Below are 16,539 nucleotides of genomic sequence, written 5' to 3' on the forward strand. Positions count from 1 at the left end.
TAGTGTTTCTTTTGATTAGGCCATCATGAATTACAATTGCATATAATAGTATGTTGTTGTTGTTGTTGTTGTTGTTTTCAGAGGAGACATAACATGTTAAGATAACGGTATCTACTGTACTCTGAAGCCAGTAGTATACACTCTGTATAAAATTATGTAATTTCCTTAATCAGATTGTTGTAAACATGCCGTTCAATGTCTTGTTCTTGTGGACAATGTCTCTGAAAGCAGACTATTGGGTTTGGTGGAGCACACTAAGGAACATGCGTGAGTTTATTAACTTCAGTAATATAGTAATTTAATAATCATAACATACATTAATATCATAAATAGTTTTAGAAATTAAGGCCTATACTTTTCTATAATTGTTTTATGCTATTTTAGATATCCCCAGTATTTGTTGGCTCAGGTAAGATAAGTACTGTGGATGGAAAATGTTCTATTACACCTGTCCTTCTCATGCTCGGTTTAGGACAGTGGGTTTCTGGCACATCAGAGCACAAAAAAACACTTGTAAAGTTCCACCTGTGTCTCCTGTAGGCTTTTTGTCTTCACCCATAGAAGAATGGCAATCACTGGTGAAGATGTTACATTGGACGACATATACCCCATCTCCTACGACTTTTCTGTCGTGGAGGGTAGGCTTTCCTAACTTAAATTTGATGTGAATCACCCAATAGAGACCACAAACTTAGACATTTTATTTTCCCTATTTCCTCTGATAAATTGATACATAAATTGAAAATGTAATTTTGGTTAATACTATTGTTGATAGGTCACTGCAATCATACATTGCAACATACACTATACTAATTGATGGCTTTAATTGCTATTCCCTCAGTGTCGTCGGCAGATGAACTTGCTGTTGTTGGTGAGTTTTATTTGTTTTCTTGGTCCGTTTTACTCTAGCTTTTTCTTCGTATTTTTGAGGCCTATTGTGCAATTGTACTTACGAGTGCACTACTGTTTTGCCACAGGTGCTGACACCAGAGTCAGGGTGAACTTCCAGGATGAGGAGCTAGAGTTGAGGCTTCCCTTTGGCTCCCACTCACGCCTCTTCCTCAGTGAGGTCAACAGGGCCTGGAGTGGTAAGGCACTCTGTATTTCTACATGTCCCCATCACCCCATCACAAATGCAGTTTTACCTGCTAACTTACATGGACATTCTGTTGGTGATTGGAGATTGAATCACATTGCTTTATCAGTTTAATTCTAAGTCAATGTTTGAGAAGATCTGTATCAATACCATCTTTAAACATGGATCTTTAAACAAACAGGTGTTTTTTCTAAATGAACACAACTGAAGATAACACGTGGCTGATACGGTTTTCTGTACTTTTATTGAGTCAGTTGAAGTTCCAGAAAGTTGATTTTATTTCATAATCTGTTTGATTATTGTAGACAGGGCATGATGTGTGAATGCATGCAAAGAATCACTTCTCAGTATCTCAGTAGGAAACCTGCCTGGCAAGTCAGATGCTGTTTAGCTGATTTGCCTAACATGTGATTGAAAGCTCCCACAGTACGTGCATTTTTACCCAAAGAATACCCAGCCCTTCTGTCATCACAGAGATTTCAACAAACTGACTACTGAGTAGTCATTTTGTCCCATTTTCATATGTGATGTAATAACCACAAATTACACAAAGAGGAAAAGCAATTCTAACTTAATCTATCAGTCAACGGCCAAATGTGACGCATACTTGACAAGGACTGTGAAAGAGAAGGGTCACAGAAAGGGAGAGAGAGAAGGAAATGAGATCGGGAGGAGGAGTTTTTGTGCTGTGTGCTCTTGCTGTAAGTAGCTTTCTCTTGCTTTGCTAAGCATTTGTAACAATGTCCTCAACTCTGGTTAGTAAGGTGAAGGGGCTTGATTTACTACTTTCCTCCCTTTGAATTATTTTGAATTATTTTAAAACGTCTTCTTACTTTGCCTGTTCATCTGCTGGGTGAGCCACTGGAAGCACTGAGTCTATTTTGTTGTGGATATGCCATTTCTGACATTGGCTCACTACTTTACACAGAGGAGCTCTGAACTTTAAGATGGAGGCTTAATGCTGCTCATAGTCACAGTTGTTTGGTTCTGGAAGACGGGCCACACTGACTGTTTTACTGTGAGTGATAACAGTGATGGAAAGTTTTGGTAACCTGGCGGATGTTGTTGTTAACAGGAAGAATGTGAGAAACTCTCAAGGTAAGCAGAGGAGTATCCTGTTGTGATAGATGTGTGGTCTCATTGAAAGTAATATATAGCGGCAAGTATTTTTGGTGTGGTTTCAAAGACATAGCTCAGTGTAGCTCAAATGTATGCACAGGAGGAAGAAACTGGGTGGGGTGTGTGTGTGTGTGTGTGCGTGTGCGTGTGCGTGTGCGTGTGTGTGTGCGTGCGCAGGTGTATGTGTTTTCATGAAAACCACATGAAAGAAGGAAGAAAATGTAAGCCTTCTTTCAAACACTGAGCTGTTCGCATCTGCTCAGACACTATTTGAGTGTAGAAAAATGCTGTTGGTCCTGGTCCTCTTCAGTGTCATTCTAATGATGCTTATCTTTGTTCTCTGAACTAGTGTTGAAGATCTCAGGGAATTTACTTTACTGATCAACAACTTTGTTGTTATTCTAGTTTCTCCACTTTTGATTAAATAAACAAAAAAGCAGCAACACAAAAACTAATGAGAAAGTGAAATGATGTCACTTGCCTAAGTCGGTTTGAGTGCAAACAAAGTTTGAATGTTTGTCTCTTCCTCTTGTTATTTTTTTTCTCTCCATCTCAAGAAGTTTGCAAATCTCCTGCCGAAACACGGAAGTTTGAGTGGCTCAACAAGTACCGTAAAACCTCCAGAGGCCAAGGAGTTGTCAAACAGACCCTTGCTCCCTCGGGAGAGACACTTACCAAGATTATCCCACATAAGAAAACAGGTAAGCCCTCTTCACGTCTCTCTCAGTGGTAGAACACGCTTCATCTAGCTATGACTAAGTGTCCCCACCCCCAAAGTGACATCATGAGACCCTGTCATTCCTAATGGGTGTGTGACATGTCTGCCATTGATGTTAATTTGCCATAATAAACATTGGGATAGTGGCAAAAATCCTTCTGGATGCTATTTCGCAACATTGCCGTCCTCACTGTACTGGTATCTCACTGTAGAAGTGCACCTCTGTCTCCACATCCCCCTTGATAATGCCCAAGTGCCCAAACCTTTATATCTATACTGCTTTTAACTGTCATGAGACAGACCAGTTTTATCATGAGTGCTATGACCATTTCCTTATGCACCCATAACATAATATCTTCCATAATGTGTAATTAATTGGTTATATCAGAGTGTTCTAATATACCATTCTGGGTTATCGTTTGCATGGTTGATTGCTTTAGTCTGTGGCACCCGTTGTCACTGCGCTTGCTTGATAAAAAAAAAAAAAAAAAAAAACACTGAGCATGAACAGGTCCTTGGACATTGCACTGCATTGCACAGAATGCGTGGGAGCATCGCAGGGAGATGTCTAGAGTGATCAAAGAGACTGGTATGGGGAAATGTTCCTTATATTTTGTTGATCTTGAGGTCAATCGGACTGACACATCGCTTAGCTAGCGCAGTCTGAAACTTCGTCACTTCAACTTTCTTTCTTGCTTATTACCTAGCTAGCTTAGCAGGCATTCTTTGTTGTTTATCTTTGGCTAGCCAGCTAGCTAGCTTGCTCTCTACACTGATTCATTTGGTATGCAGGGCCACTGAAGTGAAGTCCTGCTTACAATGTTTTGGTTTGACAAATGCCTATGTATGGCACCTTGTCTCAACGCAAGCTAGTCAGCTAACGTTAGCTGTCTTATCGTAGCTCGAGCTTATTGATATTTTCACTTCACTTGTAGCTGATAAGCCTCTTATAAGCATATAGCTAAACTGGCTGCCAACTGTAGACAGACGGTCGTAGTACTATATATTGAACAGACGGTCGTAAACACTTTAATCTCATTGAATTGGCAGTGCAACTTTTTGCAGTGGAAGTAAGCTAGAAATGCATTATAAAATGCTTTACACGTTCTGATGTGACAGACTAGGCAGATGGATTTTCAGATGAATGTGACAGACAATTTATTTTCAGAAAACAGCAATGAGTAAGGCCATGCATTGGCTCTATTACTTGTCTACAATGTCCCTTAGCCATTTTTAAGTTAAGACATCTAACTTGTCTGTGAATGTCCAGCATTTTATTACTCATAGATACAATGTAGTGAGTACCTGGTTATGCAATGCTGAACTTTGTGATGAGGACTCAGGCTGGTTTATAGTAAGTGGTTCTGACTCATACGTTGTCTTATCTATAGAAAATTATGTTTAAAACAGGCAGCCTCTTGTGTTCCTCTATTTTTAGACAGGCAGGGCCTCGTAGGACTGCTGGAAGAGAAGCGAACCACACAGAATGAATGCAGATTGGCCCAATCATTGGTCTGATCTGTCTTCTGACTAATGTGTATATAGCCTAATGTGCAGGAGTAATTGACTATGGCCGTTTTATTAAATTCCTTACAGCATTTGATCATGCATGGTAACATTGCCCCCTAAGTGGATAGTATGCTATAGCAGTAGGTGGTTTAATGAGTCTACGGACACACAGGTATGTGAAACATGTGATGACTTGCCATAGGCCTACTGCTAATAAGGCAATGTAGCTTTTAATCCCCTCTTTATGGACAGAGGGTTTGCTGAAACACCGTTATCTTCCTTTGGAAATAGAGCCAAAAGATCTCAATGAGTAAGGTTTAGTCTACTTTGCTTAGTAGCACTTTTGATAAGATCTTGGCTTACAGCTTTGAGCACAAGTATGTGGGGATTTATGAAGGTCCATTTGTGACAGGGTATCAGTGGTGCATACGTTGAGAACTATTCAGCTTTCTAGAGATCACTTGTGCATGCTACAGCCTAGGCCTACTCTTTCCGCCATTGGCCTCTCATAGCTCTGGGAGTTTCCCTCTCACAGGGCGCAGTCCTTGTTTCCATTTCCTGTGCTTCCAGACCCCTTGCTGAACCCACTGGGAATATGCCCTGTGGTTGCCATTCTGTTTACCCAGAACATCGTGGGTTCTTCTGGGCATACGGGAGTCATTGCTCTCCCTTGGTGGCTTCAAAAACAAGTGATTCCATCCTTCATCTTAGTATGTTAGCTAGGTGAGGCTTGATTTAGGCTAATTTGTGTTGTTGGATTGGGCCAACTAATTATGTCATCACGTGTCATTGCACAACAGCATGTTAACTTCCTCTGGTATTGTTTTGCAGTGACTTTCTACAGGAAGGTATACAGAAATAGTAGGCCTACGACCATATAGGCTACCTTAGAAGATAAGGTAGGAACTTCAACCTGATGTGAAATACTCTACACGATTAGATAGGCCTAGCCTACATTGGAATGCCTCAACTAGGCTATATTTCTCCTGACACAGGCTGAGCTAAGTCATGTCTACAGGCAATCTTCCACATTGCTCAGACAACAGTTGTATTTCTATTCTACAGCAGTATTGTCTCCGGAAGTTTGTACAACCTCATTATTATGAGAGAAGCAACTGCTCTATTCCCTCTCACCTGTCATCCCTGCCGTTGCGCTTACACTGCATCCTAATATACTGTGTCACGTGCGTCAACGTGCTGTGAGCTACAGAGGCTGTGAGCTACAGAGGCTGTGAGCTACAGAGGCTGCCCTGATATGATCTGTCAGATGGCACAGCAAGACAACACGACAGTGGATGGAGCGACGCTGCACACGCCTCTGAAAGAGAGACAGAGCGCGTCCGTTAACGTGCTTGACAGCCTAGACGCACGCAGAGCCTTTTGACGGATGCCACTGATTAGGACACACAAACTGATTACAGTTCGAGAGATCTGTTTTTCGCCTTGACACGTGCCACGGGCAGTTAGGATGAATTTCAGAAGCAAACAGCATGTTCTGTATTTATTCCCCCGCTTCTTTGGAACAACGACCTCAAGATCAGATACAGCTGACAGTTGCAGACTTATTGGATTCAGCAAGATAACGATACTTCTTCTAAACCAATTTCCTCTTTTATACACTTGGCCGTTCTTTTTCTTAGAGGGGGGCAGACAGTTTCTTCTGCCAAGCAGGAGGAGACAGTGGCCATGTTGTCTCGGCCTGTGACTCCCAACCATTGATTTTTTTTTTAGCAATATATGTAACCCCATGCCTTGCAGACAGCCCCATTCTGTTTTCCATGAAGCCGACCCTAATCGATATCGCTATGACTTGTGTGGGCATAATCTTTTAGGCATGAGCTCCATTGATTCTTCACGCAGGCAAAGCGTCAGCATAGCTAGAGGCTGTCAGATTTGTGTCGGCAGTCGGGACCTGGCCCTGTCTTTACCTCATTAGAATGGGTTCCCTGACTCTCTCTCTCTCTCTCTTTCTCCCTCTCTCCCTCCAAACAGGGAAGTCATTGACCACTGACAGCAAAGGACCTGTCGAGGAGGACAAGAGGGCCAACAGTGGAGTGGAGCAGCACAGAGGGGACTTGAGCCCAGAGAGGTAAGGACTAAGGAGGCAGGAGGGCCAGGGGACGCTGGTGGAGATAGAAATCAGAGGACGGGCTCGTTGGAATAAATGGAATGCATTTGACACCGTTCCTTATTCCATTCCATGCATTACAATAGAATGTAATAAATGGAATACGTTTGATACCATACCTCATTCCATTCCATGGATTACAATGAGCCCTTCCTCCACTTGGAGGGCCCTAACCTACCGTAGACCCTCTCAGACAGAGCATGCAGATAAGATGGTGCCTGAAGGGTAAAAGGGCTAGCCAGTCATATTGGATTTCTCCCCGCCTCCCTAACCCCATATACCGTATTGGTGACATTGAAATGGAGCCTCACTCTGCATAGCTGGAGAGTTTGTCCACTAGAGTCTGGCCACTAGGCCTCTACTGTACATCAGGCTTTTCTGACTAGTAGAAAAACGACTGTGTTTGTCTTTCATAACATTGATCTAGTCAAAGGTTCGATAAGCATTGTGAATGAAGGACAAAATGCTCACAGCACAGATCAAGCTGAAAAAGGAAATGTCGACCGACTGATTGATCTGTAACTTAAGATTTGAGCAAATGATCTCTGACACAGTTGATGGAGTGCTAGTCCTTTCAGTGCCAACCGAGATAGAAGGTAGGCCTTAGTTGTAGATACTGATGGTGACTGTTTAGATTCTTTTCTATTTTGGTCTGACACCCCTGTCCCTCCCCTCCTGTGGCCTCCAGCCAGGGGAAAGTGACGCGTGAGGACAGGGATGACCTGGTGCGCTCTTCCAGTCACACCCTGTCCAACAAAGCCCAGATGCTGGCCATGCCGCAGTTCGGCCTACGCGATAGCTACATTAAGTTTGAGCTTGCGAAGAAAGAGGAGCTATACACCCACACGGAGAACTTCAGGTAACACCCCTCTCTCGACTGTCCCTGTTCAAAGCCCATGCAGATTGTGTTGTGCTGTGTGCTGCTTACAATGGAGCTTTAAGGTCAGCCCACTTGCAAACCGCTTTCTAGATGTCTTAGTTACAGTATAGACAATTTCTGCAGTGTGAAGAGGATGTTGGTCTAGTGGTGTGATGTTTGTCTAGAGGTATAACTGACACAGCAGTTGTCCATTTCCTTGTTGAGAGGGACTATTGAAAAACTACAACGCCAACCTAAGTGAATGTATTTCTGCCACAGGTAATAAGAGGGAGGTTTTTACAGGTGAAAAACATCAAGCCACTTTACATAATGTTGACAAGTGTTTTATATACTAACAGTGCCCTCTGCTGGTGGTCACATACACATAACTGTTCTGCTGAGAGAGAGAGAGAGAGAGAGAGAGAGAGAGAAAGAGAAAGAGAAAGAGAGAGACAGACACAATTTTTTCCATAACTTCAGCACTCTATTTATGTCTTGCTGCCCATTCCAACAACAGAGGGGGTTTGCAAAAGTCATGGAGACCATGTCTCTGCCAAACACCATCACAGTCCGCAGGATACACCCATATTAGGCAGTGTTAGTCTTTGCTCCCACTAAAACTGAATCCCTGACTTTGTGCCTCCTCCCCCACACTTGCTGCTCTTTCTTTATCCTCTCTCTCCAGTTTTTTTCTAGGCACGTACAATGTTAACGGCCAAACGCCAAAGGAAAGCCTCCGTCCCTGGCTGGGCTCTACCTCCAGCCCTCCTGACATGTACTGCGTGGGGTAAGTCGCGTCCCCCCCTCCTGCGTTTTAAAACCAGTTATCCGCCAGTCCATTGCCCACACTTCTCTGTGAAGAGACCTCACTACATGAAGATAAATTAAGTCATAGATCCAACTCTGAGTGGGAGGACATTGCTACCCACAACAACAGCAAGAGCCCAAAGTGTCTGGCCTTCATCTCAGTTTGTGCTGGTGTGATGGTGATGCACTCTAATCTGTAAACAAACATTTTCAACCATAGAAGAGACGGTCAGTTTAAGAGAGAGGCGTTGTGTGCTCTTGTCTTATATAGTTTCCAGGAGCTGGACCTGAGCAAGGAGGCCTTCTTCTTCAACGACACCCCCAAGGAGCCGGAGTGGATGAAGGCTGTGGCAGAGGGTCTGCACCCGGACGCCAAGTACGCCTTAGTAAGCACCTCCCCTCTCCTCTGTGTTCACTTCTCCCCCTGGACAGGATACTACCACAGTGTTGTGGGCCGTCTGGGATTTTTTACTTTTATAATATAATAATATATAGTCTAATATAGCCATTGATTATTAAAGAACATCAGAACCCAAAATATAAGCTTGATTTACTCTGTTGTTTTATAAATAGCTTGAAAACATGATTAAAACTATCATTTTGATCTCATGGATGGTCAGTCCTTGCATCCATACCTCTATGAATTTGAGAGTGGTTACACACACAGCGATCACCCCGCCCACTTTCTTTGGTAAACTAACCCTAACCCTGTTTACCAAAGAATGTGGTGGGGTGACGGCTTTGTTGTTTGAATCCCAGATTGCCTCTTTAATGCCAGGAATATCCATTGATGCATTGGTAGAATTATTTGTCACTGTGCTACAGATGAATCAAGAGATTGTCTACTTGTGGAATTTATAGAGACTATTGAAACGTGTGGTTTTTGTATCATTTATAGCTTATATTTACAGCTACTATATGCTGTGTACCACTGATCTTTCGGTTTCTTATTCTGATACATGTCTCATCTTATACCCATTTCCCCTTTTTAAATATGCAGAGTAAAGCCAAACTGCGTTCAATGGATACATGCAATTTATCAGTCCTCTGTCACTGTGTGTATTTGGCACACTTGGTTGCTCCCTAATTGACATAACTCCTGTAGCTCAAGAGTCTGTGAAATTGATGTTTTACATGAATATGTAAATGTTGTTTCAATATACCATTTAGGTTGATATCCTTGACAGGGTTGCTCGTGAAACCATTTCACGGTTAGCTGTAGTATTGACTGAATTCAATCATATTTTTTGGCTCTTAACTGCTTGCCCCAACATGTCTTTAATCAAATAAAATGAAAGAGATGGTTTAATCTGTAGGAAAGTTTGAGGGCAGGGGATCATTGCTATTTATTATCCTTTGGGTATAAAAACCCACCTCAACTCGTATCTTGAACTCTCAGGAGTGCCTCATGCTTGACCAGTGTACTGCTGTCTCCCTGTGACCAGTACATTGATGCACGTGACCAGTGCATTGTGTGTGTGACCCCTGTGTGTGTCCCTGTGCTACAGGTCAAACTGGTGCGTTTGGTGGGGATCATGCTGCTGTTCTACGTGAAGAAGGAGCACGCAGAGCACATCTCTGAGGTGGAGGCCGAGACTGTGGGCACAGGCATCATGGGAAGGATGGTAAGCCACGTTTAAATAGGTCCCTGACTCATTGAGGCTCTAGTAGGAGTTGCACATATCCTTGGCTCTTCAGACGACTGTAATCAGCTCCCTAGAACCGTCTGTATTTTAAAGAAGAATGCTCACTTGGCAAATGTCCACGGTGAGCCCTCTGTTCATTCAGCTCCAACTTTCACTTGGATAACAAGATATTATATCTACTGCACAATAAACAGCAGCAGCACCTCGAGACTAGTTTGTAAAAGAAACAATGATACGCTGTGAACTGGTGGACTGGTATGGTGGACTGGTGGACTGGTATGTTCACCACAAACTGTAAGATAAGATAAGCCCGAGAATGTTCCGAGAATATTCTTGTAGTACATTTGCTTGTGTCAGTTCACCTCATCCCCTGTGACCCCCCCCCCCCCACAGGGAAACAAAGGGGCCGTGGCCATCCGCTTCCACTTCCACAACTCGGACATCTGCGTGGTTAACTCTCACCTGGCCGCCCACATAGAGGAGTACGAGAGACGCAACCAGGACTTCAGGGACATCTGCAGCAGGCTACTATTCCAACAGCTGGACCCGGCTCTGCCCGCACACACCATCATGAAGCACAGGTATGAGCTTTTGGAATAAAGACGATGTAATCCATACAGATTTAGTGGTTCATCATCCTACATATCTTACAAGGCAACCTGCCCATTGCTTAAAGGCACACATGTTTTCCTCACCACAGGTTGGAATTCATTTTGCACACCTTTGAGCACAAAACATTTTTTTTTCATGATAAATGCATGGGATTAATGCTGTATTTATGCAGTGTTTGATGCAGAAGAATGTGATCATTTGTGGAGCCATAGCCAAGTCCCATGTCAATACATCATCTTCTCCTCTCTTACAGTGTGGTCCTATGGCTGGGGGATCTCAACTACAGGATAAGTGACCTTGAGGTTGACCATGTGAAGGATCTGATCTCCAAGAAGGATTTTGAAACCCTGCTCAATTATGACCAGGTAATGTGCTTCTCTTGGTCTTTATCTGTCTCCTGGATCAATGCTAATCCCATTACACCCTGACCAGTGTGGTCATGTTGACCGTTGTGACTCTGTGGTCCTCAGCTGAAGAGGCAAATCGATGACTCGGCCGTATTCGTGGGCTTCACAGAGGGAGAGATCAATTTCCTGCCCACATACAAATACGACACAGGCTCTGATCAGTGGGACACCAGGTAAAGTATGGTCTTCAAAACTCCCAACAACAGACATGAAGGCAATGGAGAAAATGCATGAACCCATCTTAAAATGTTTTTTTTCTTTATGGTTTCGTATATAATTTTCACACCTTTAGTGAAAAGTGTCGTGCGCCGGCCTGGTGCGACCGGATCCTGTGGCGAGGGAAGAACATCAAACAGCTGCACTACCAGAGTCACATGACCCTGAAGACCAGCGACCACAAGCCCGTCAGCTCCCTACTAGAGATAGGGGTGAGATAAGATTTCCCCCCCTCCCTCTCTCACTCACTGTCTTTCTGTCTCTCAACCCTGACCTATAATAGCTCCTGAAGCTCTGAACCTTGTGGGCCATCATGACCCTGCTCTGACCTCTCCTTCTCTCTGCTGTTTTCCCAGATCAAGGTGGTGAATGATGAGAACTACAAGAAGACGTTTGAGGAGATTGTGCGCACGCTGGACAAGATGGAGAATGAGTGCATTCCGTCCGTAACCCTGTCCAAGCGGGAGGTAAGAGGTTATGGGATTATAGTGATCAAATCTTGTATAGTGTGTTGCCATCTCATGGTATAACTCTCATGATGTTAGGTAGTTCAACTGTAACCTTTCAGGGTGGGCTCCATTCCATTTCTGTGCTCCCACAGTTCCACTTTGCAGACGTGAAGTTCATGCAGCACCAGGGGAAGTCTCTGACCCTCCACAATGACGGGCAGGTCCTGTGTCAGTTTGAGTTCATCCAAAAATTGGATGAACCCACCTACTGCAAACCCTGGCTGACTGCCAACCCCAGCAAGGGCTTCATAGCTCAGGGTGAGTAGTACCGTAGTAGCACTGAGACTTACATCTCGAAATGGATATCAATTCAGCTAAGCACCGACCCTCCCTTACAAGTTTGACACAATGTCACGAGCACCAAGACATATGAAGCGAGACATTGTCATAGCTCTGTGTTCAGAGTGAAAGATTGGTTTGAGTTTTCCCGGCGACAGCTATTGATGGAAGCGTCCTATCGACTCTTTGTTTAATGGGAGAGAAGCAATTTCAGATCTGTCTAGTGGTGGAGGCTTCTAAATAATGGAGAGATCTCCAGGCTTAGGATAGGAGGAGGAGGAGTGATTGAATGTGGATGTGCCTTGATGCTCCTTGCGTTCTTTTTCTGGGTCTTGCTGATGCAGTGTGTTGGAGAGCTTCCCTCATAAGTTATGAAATTGTCAAAGATAAATGAAGCTGGGATGCATTGCAGCTTCTAGAGCTGTATTACCTGTATTACCTGTATTACCTGTATTACCTGTATTACCTGTATTACCTGTATTACCTGTATTACCCATTATCATGGAGTCAGTAGTAATACACCCCTTGCTTATAGCTATCGAGTAAACAACAGAATGTGCTAATTGCTAGTTAACATCTGTTCATGGCAGTGTCCATCTCATCTCCATCAAGGTGGTCAGGTGGACATTGAGCTGGAGGTGTTTGTGAACCGCTTGACGGCCCCGGAGCTGAATTCGGGTCGGCAGCAGATCGAGGACATCCTGGTGCTCCACCTGGAGCGGGGAAAGGACTACTTCATCTCTGTGTCAGGCAGCTACCTGCCCAGCTGCTACGGCATGTCCATACAGACACTGTGCCGGCTGAGGGAGCCCATCCAGGACACCCCCCAGGAGACCATCCGGGAGCTGGTGAGTTCAGACAGGTGCAACCGACAGCAACACCTCCCATGGCCTTGAAATGTCCCGCATCTTCTGGGACATTCATACGAGTGTGATGAACAGCTTTATTCCGATTCAAAACAAATAGTTATATTTATTGTTCCATTTAGTTATTTAGCTATCGAGGTGCTGACGTGCATGATTTAGCTGTCAGTGGAAAAATGCTAACCCTATTGAACAGGAAATGCAAAACTTTGAGGGAAATTAGAAATGTGTTTGTTTGGGGGGGAAATGTGGGAACTGCTTGTTTGGTTTCAAACTGAAATGATGGTGCAGGTGTCTGAAGTGGGTTGCCAAACAGGAAATCACCTATTGGCCTGGAACACACTGTTGCCAGGGAGAGAGTCCAATGGGGCATTAGCATTGCAAAACAGCCTGCTGTCATGTATGATGGAGCAGTTCTCTCTGTAAGGCTGGGGTTTTTCTGTTTGATCTTAAATGTCACTCCAACACATCTGACAAATAGTGGACAATAAAGAAGCCCAAAGATATGAATGGCTGCTAACAAGTCTATCTTTTGATATTTACTTTATTTTCTTATCCATCACTTGCTAGCTCTAAACTCACAACCAAAATAGCTTCCTTCACACGGTGTTCTTTCAGGATCTCTTATTGAAAAAAAAAAAAAAACTATTAGTTACTTTCAAGATTTACAACATTCAATCCATTTTACTGAATCATGCCCTGTCTTGCTTTTTCCTGCTCTACCAAAGTCGTCGATCTCAGGGGATGAGACCAGTGTGGAGAAGCCCCTGGACATCCCTAAAGAGATCTGGATGATGGTAGACCACCTGTACCGAAATGCTTGTAAACAGGTCAGGAATCACAGAAAGCAATGTGTTGTCTTTTTCTCCTTTTAGTTCGCTAGCCTCAAACAATTCAATTCTTTGAGTTGTGTAACTCTTGGCCTCCTCTGAGCTGTGCCTTTCTTACAAGGACAGACATATTAGTCCTCTCACCCCAGCAACCCAGCAGAGTGAAAAGTAGGAATGTTTGGGAACGTTATTTTGTTTCTGGCAACCATCGTGATGCTAGAATTACTCAACAGAACAGTTTTGCCTGAGGCTTGGCCAGCTTCAAACCTCTTGGTTCTATTGTTAGGGTAGTATAAAGAGATGTATTAGTTGGTTCATGAAGAAGGAGAAATGCTGCTTTGCATGATACTCTGGTATTGATATGACACAAATATTTGAATACAGCTCTGTTGGATTTTTTTTTTAGGAGGACCTATTTCAGCAACCTGGGCTACGGAGTGAATTTGAAGAAATAAGGGATTGCCTTGACACATGCATGCCAGACTCTCTCTGTATCCTTTGTAGCTGTCAAAGTTCACCTTGATGTACAGTATGTCTGTGTTTGTCAGTATGACCTAATGCTGTACCTTCTTAATGGTTGCTGATGGCCTTGACCCATGTCGACCCCTAGCTGGCAGTAACCACTCTGTGGCAGAAGCACTGCTCCTCTTTCTCGATGCCCTCCCTGAGCCTGTGATTCCCTTCTCCCTCTACCATCAGTGCCTGGAGTGTTGCTCCAACTCCAGTCAGTGCAAGAAGGTCAGTCACACAGTTGAATTTTTCACAAAAGCGGCTATTTGTTTTTCTGCTTATTTATTTGGTTGTCAAGGAGCATAGCATGCACAGCATTAGTATAGCACCATTGCTAGCTAACTTCCATAACTAATTTCAGCTAACACTTTCTCCCTGTAGCAGGCAATTCTGTATGCTTACGATGGTCAACAGTGACAAATTGCTGTTATATAAACTGTCATTAACTGGTTCTCTGTCTGTATTGTTATTGTGTAATGTTTTTAATTCCTGTTATTTTATTTTTTTTGGTCTGTCCTCAGGTTATTTCCATGCTACCTCAGTGCCATAAAAACGTGTTCAACTATTTGGCAGCTTTTCTCTGTGAGTTGTTGAAGAATTCTACACACAATCGGCTTGATGTCAACATTTTAGGTAAGATGAGATGGAGAGGGTGGGGCGGTGGGGGGGTGGTTCTGCTTTTAGTTTTCTATATGTGTTCTTAGATGCTGTGTCAACAAAAGTCAGCGTGATGTGTCAGCAAAGAGGAACTACAATGATAAGCTATGAGTAATGATTCAAGATTCAAGATTCTTTATTTGTCACGTATACAGTGAAATGCAAAAGTGACAGTGCCACAGAGTAGTGCAACAATACAATAAGTTTTAAAATACAATGAAATAAAATAGAAGTACTAAAAAATATACAGTATGGACAGTATAAACAGTATAAACAATATGAACAGTATAAGCAGTAAGCGTATAAGTAAGCAATATAAATAGCAGATGGATGATTATGTGTGAGCATATGTGATATTAGCTGTCCATTAAGAGTATATCATGGCATACTTGCTCATTTCCCCTCTGTCCTTGCCCTCACATATCTGACGTGACTAGATAAGTGACTGCCACTTGGCAAAAACTATTCCTTGGCCATCATCTGTCAGAGGAGTTTTTAAGGTCCTAGGGACAGGAATCAGCCTTAACATCTCCCCTTGGTGAAATGTTTTCAAAGCTCTCCTTTGGTCACAGACTTTATTTGAAACGGGTCAGTCAAAGGTTTCTGTATCCGTATCATGCCTGGGCATGGAAATTAAGAATGAGGACGTGCAGTGTAACAGTGAATCCTTTAGAAATGTTACCTACATCCTGTCCATTTCCTCATTCACCTATGGGAAAATGCAGCCCAGAGATCAATTGCTAAACCCATAAATTGTTGTTATGCCACATTATCTGACCGATCAGTAATTTTGATCGCAGTGTTGCCTTATTTATGCCTCAATACTTGTGATGTGGTCGAGTGCGTTGTTACTCATCAAAGCGATTTGCTTTTTTAGTTTCCATTGAAGTCATACAATGCTCTCACTCAGTGGCTTGACAGTGCAATGCCATTCTTGAATATTAAAAAAAAAATAATCCTTTCATCAATTGTAGTCATTCTTATGTTATATTATTTACGTTGCCTGTTCATCCCTTACAGCTAGCATTTTTGCTGCCTTGCTACTGAGGTCACCCACGAAGCAGGAGTTTGCAGAAAAGAGGAAGACCCAGGAGTTCTTCCAGCATTTCTTGGTCCAGGATCTCTCCTGAATGTAACAGAGCTGTCCTATCATGTCCTACATGCTGCATACTCTCTTTATCTTAATGTACAGCTCAGTATTTGTAATAATTCATGTTCATAGAATTATGTTAATAGAATGCTATTTGTATAGACAGTCAAATTGATCACTCCCCTTTGATTTGAAACCAGGACGTTTTACGTGTTTAAAAGTTAGCTGTTGATGCACAGCTGTTACTGTATCACAGAGCAGCTGTAGGAAACTGACCATTTTAAATGTCTGTATATTTACCAATTATTTAAAGAGAAAATAATTTGTATTTTGCTGTTTGTGAAGATGAAACAGCTGTTCTTTTATATATAAACGTGTTTCCAACCGTTATGATCTATTCCCTTTATTCCAGGTTTGTTGCCCATGACAGTCAGCAAGCAAAGGAAATGAAAAGATTGTTTTGAATTTGGTCAATACACTGAAGATGTAACACTTGGTGAAATGCTCACATGTTCACATTGTGTTTTCTCTGTCACTTTGCATAACCTCATAGTGAAAAGGATGATGCAGGTTTTTTTAATTTTTTATTCTGGCATATAATCAACCACAGCCTAACAGGTATAGCAGTAGTAGATTTTATCTTCGCCCTGTCAAACAGAAAAGACCAACATAGAAGAAATGTAA

At 42.9% G+C, this 16,539-nt stretch overlaps 1 protein-coding gene across 5 annotated transcripts; it reads left to right on the forward strand.

The window, feature by feature from the left end:
- The first annotated feature begins 208 nt into the window (after nucleotides 1-208).
- On the forward strand, nucleotides 209-16,245 carry inpp5b (inositol polyphosphate-5-phosphatase B). Of its 5 annotated transcripts, none has more exons than XM_083679055.1 (22): nucleotides 209-267; nucleotides 541-638; nucleotides 842-871; nucleotides 978-1,088; nucleotides 2,773-2,916; nucleotides 6,435-6,531; nucleotides 7,259-7,429; nucleotides 8,115-8,216; nucleotides 8,508-8,622; nucleotides 9,745-9,861; nucleotides 10,276-10,463; nucleotides 10,748-10,859; nucleotides 10,965-11,074; nucleotides 11,194-11,329; nucleotides 11,474-11,584; nucleotides 11,719-11,884; nucleotides 12,518-12,753; nucleotides 13,497-13,598; nucleotides 14,005-14,089; nucleotides 14,209-14,336; nucleotides 14,630-14,741; nucleotides 15,786-16,245. In XM_083679055.1, exons 2-22 carry the CDS (start codon nucleotides 566-568, stop codon nucleotides 15,893-15,895), a joined length of 2,556 nt encoding a protein of 851 aa, XP_083535181.1. In that variant the 5' UTR covers nucleotides 209-267; nucleotides 541-565; the 3' UTR covers nucleotides 15,896-16,245. The 5 variants fall into 5 exon arrangements, with proteins under 5 accessions (XP_083535181.1, XP_083535182.1, XP_083535183.1 ...); XM_083679056.1 differs by having other exon boundaries at nucleotides 2,776-2,916; XM_083679057.1 differs by lacking the exons at nucleotides 209-267; nucleotides 541-638; nucleotides 842-871; nucleotides 978-1,088 and adding an exon at nucleotides 1,811-2,194.
- The last annotated feature ends 294 nt before the right edge of the window (nucleotides 16,246-16,539 follow it).

This window comes from Argentina silus (genome assembly GCF_951799395.1).
Source record: "Argentina silus genome assembly, chromosome: 10".
Taxonomy (NCBI): domain Eukaryota; kingdom Metazoa; phylum Chordata; class Actinopteri; order Argentiniformes; family Argentinidae; genus Argentina; species Argentina silus.